This window comes from Excalfactoria chinensis, chromosome Z, assembly GCF_039878825.1.
Source record: "Excalfactoria chinensis isolate bCotChi1 chromosome Z, bCotChi1.hap2, whole genome shotgun sequence".
NCBI lineage: Eukaryota > Metazoa > Chordata > Aves > Galliformes > Phasianidae > Excalfactoria > Excalfactoria chinensis.
In genome coordinates, this window is record NC_092857.1 from 24944473 (window position 1) to 24948130 (window position 3658).

The 3658-nt window shown below is 46.1% G+C and overlaps 1 protein-coding gene across 1 annotated transcript; it reads left to right on the plus strand.

Moving 5' to 3' along the window:
- The first annotated feature begins 322 nt into the window (after positions 1-322).
- On the plus strand, positions 323-1854 carry TMEM252 (transmembrane protein 252). The gene is made up of 2 exons (XM_072358833.1): positions 323-672; positions 1599-1854. The coding sequence occupies exons 1-2, from the start codon at positions 323-325 to the stop codon at positions 1852-1854; spliced, it is 606 nt and encodes a 201-aa protein (XP_072214934.1).
- The last annotated feature ends 1804 nt before the right edge of the window (positions 1855-3658 follow it).

The following is a 3658-nucleotide window of genomic DNA, read 5'->3' on the forward strand; positions in this document are numbered from 1 at the left end:
CCACATCTGAGCAGTGCAGTGCTTTGTGTTTCTTTTGTTGTTGTTAAGACAGACAGATACAGAAGTTGTCATTCACCAACCATCAAACTGTGTAAGCCACTGCTGACTGTGATGAATGCAGTAAGAACTCCAGAGACAGCAGTGGCAAAGAACCAATGCAGGAAGTTTGTTTGCTTCCCGTCGGTGGGTTTCAGATTACAAATTAATCTCGGAAGAGATTATGAGTATCTTGCAGAGTTAATGAGTATCTTAAAATGGTCTGTTTCTCTTAATTGTCCAAAGGCCAGTCAATCCTGAAGTGTATAAAATACTCTGTGCAAAGATGAGATGCACAGCTGAGACCAACAGCAAACAAACAGCGGGCAGGAGCTTTGTCCTGTGTCTGCTGGGAAACATGAAAAAAGTTGTTTTTTCCCTCATTCGTCTTTGTGTGCTCCTACTCAGTTTCTCCATCATTTCTCTGGGAGTCCTTTGCATTTACACAGGTTCCTCTGCATGCAGATGTGGGAATAGCATGTTGGTTGCTTACTGCCTGTTAGCTCTGGGGCTCGTGCTCCTTGTGGCTGGCATTTTCTGGAGCACGGTCCATGAAGCCATGAAATACAGGGTCCTCAGCAGCATCTTCGTGAGGAACCCTGGCCTTGCAGAGCTCCGTGTCAGCACCATAGACAGGTACGTACTACGATACTGCTGCCGATGAAATGAGGGGGAAGAGGTGCTTGGTTTTAAACATACCGTGAGAATAGAAGTGCAAAACATAGAAATACACAATGCACAGAAAGCTCCAAATCCATGCATAGAAGGAGCAGATACAGCCTCACTGACAGCAGTGGAGATCCTGCCAGAGTATCACTAGTTGCACTGCAATGGACCTCACTGGTTGTGCCGTGCAGGCTTTGCTCCCATATCGCTATTATAGCCATTCTGCTCAAGGAGGGAGCTACAGCTCCCTACATGGTCCTAGCTAACGTATTATTGCATAATTGACCCCACTATTTAGGAGCAAAGTCTGATACTCTGAGAGACAGTTTCTTACGCTGACTGGTGCTGGGCCTGGCAGTGTTTTTTACAGGGTCACTGGATACAGATTACTTTTCACAGACTGTTGTGGAAACCACACCAGAAACACTGGCAGTGGGTACTCTGAAAGCACTCTGCATACAGCATTCAGCAAATTTTGATTAGATAAGCAGGAACATGCAATGTGTAATTTAAAACTGTGGAAGATAACTATTATTGTACTACTAAATAAATAAGCTACTTCAGGCAGTGATCCCTCTCTGTTTCCAAATCGAACTTCTCTCTTGCACTTGCTGGAATATGTGTTTGCATGCCATATATGGGAACTTTCTCATGTCTCTGAATTTCTTGTTTTAATGAAAAAAAGTTTGTGGAGAAAGACACAGGTAATGAGCCCAGCTATGCCAGTTCCTTTGCACTTACTTGTTGCACGGCTTGAACCTTGCCTGGGTTTTCATGTACAGCTTAAGCCTCAACTAAACTTTGTAAGCACAGCAGATAGCTCCTCACCAAGCACTCAGAGACAATTCATGTTTCACAATGATGCATTTCATTTTGGTTTGCTGGTTTTCTTTCAGGCCTGATTTCTACCCCCCATCCTACGAAGACAGCACTGACCCTGAGAAGCAGACCTTCCCACTACCTGTGGCCACTGCACCAAAAGAGCAAGAAGTCATCAACATTCCACCGCCGCTGTACAGCCAGAGCAGCACAGAGTCTGTCACTGAGACAAATGAGCCAGAGCAGCCCCCACCGTATGAACTACCTTGCCAGGCCTTGAGCCCAGCGCGGGAGACAGATGCTTGTACGCACACACAGGACAGTGTTTGCTGATAGCAGAGGGGCAGACAAGGGACCTCAGAGCATGAGACAGCTGGGTAGGGATGCATGTTAGTGCTGCCTGGTACTGCACCACACAGGGCAGAGCCACCCAGGAAAAGCACTTTCTGTTTCCACTTCTGAGTGGAGCTGAAGGGAGTATGCAAAAAGGTGAAAAGGTGCTCAGCATTTCAAAGAAGAAGGAGGGTCTCTGCTCTACAGGGTTTGCTCGAGGAGCTGCCACCCAATGTGAACACAGTGCTTTTCACATGGAAATAGTCACCGTTGTGTAACACTACCAAGAGACTTAGAGCAAACGAGCTGTTGGCTGTGTTCAGGAGAGCACAGGTAGGATGTGTCAAGAGACTCACCCTGCTGTTACTGCCCAGCCTGCGGGAGGCACTCGCTGGAGGCTGTTGCTTACTCAGTGGGTAAGAGAAAACCCCTACCCTTCCCACTAGGTGTGAGCACTACAGCTCTGACAGCCTGTCCCTTACAGTGTTGGGTGTAACTGCAAATCCTCCTGAAGGAAATGTAAGAGTAAGCAGCTCTGAGGAGGCAGATCGGTGGGAAATTACCTGCTGGCTTCATGGCAACTACAGCTTTAAAACTCAGCGCTAAAGCAATTCTACCCAAAACGCACAAGGGGCTTTGCTAGTTAATTACTATTGTTGTAGATTTTCAGTCAGGTAGGGAAATACACATGCAAGAAAGTTACCTTACAAAAACAGATGTGTTGCTCCATTAAGATTTGTGCTAAATAAAATAAGAAGAAGAAGAAAGGAAAATCCTACTGCTTAATATTGTGTTTTTTGAAATGGCCACAAGTGAAAAACCTAACTAACTGTTTGTTATTTTGTTGTTTTTTTTTCTCTGGCTCCCATACCAGAGAAATACTATTGGCATGCAGGCAAATACTGTATCTTAGAAAAGTTGATGTCACTGACAATAGCTGCAAGAAGGATGCTAATGATAGGAGTATTTCTTGAGAGCAGCCCTGCTGGGAAGGACTTGGGGGTTCTGGTAGATGAAAAACATGAGCCAGCACTGAGTGTTTGAAGCCCAGAAGGCCAGTGGTGTCCTGGGCTGCATCAGAGGGGGGTGGCCAGCAGGGAGAGGGAGTGCATTGTCCCCCTCTGCTCTGCCCTTGTGAGGCCCTATCTGGAGTACTGCATCCAGGTCTGTGGACTTCAGTATAGATAAGATGTGGAGCTGTTGGAGAGGGTCCAGAGAGGACCACAAAAATGACCCGAAGGATGAAGTACCATAAAGACAGGCTGGGAGAACTGTGTTTATTCAGTCTGGAGAAAAAAAGGCTGTGGGGATGCCTTGTTATGGCCTTTCAGTATTCAAAGGAAGATTATAAACAAGGGAGAAATCCTGTTTATAATCCTGTTTAACGTTTTGCAATGATAGGACAAGAGGGAATGCTTTTAAACTAAAGGAGGGAAGATTTAAATTGGATGTCAGAGAAGTTTTTCATTGGTAGTGTGGTGAGGTGCTGGCAGAGGCTGCCCAGAGTCTGTGGATGCCCCATCCCTGGAGGTGCTCAAGGCCAGGCTGGATGAAGCCCTGGGCAGCCTGAGCTGCTAATCTAACAGCTGGCAACCCTCTGCCTGTGGCAGGAGCCTTGAAACTTGATCTGCTAAGTCTCTTACAATCCAAACCATTCTGTGATTTTCAGGAGCTTCATGCTGTTACTGGTCCCAGATGTCTTGTGTCTCATAAGGAGTTTTGGCTGAAAGTCCTCATTTGTGGTTTTACAACAATAGCTGACTTGGGAAACCTACTAATTCACCAGCTTTTGTCTGGAATTTTT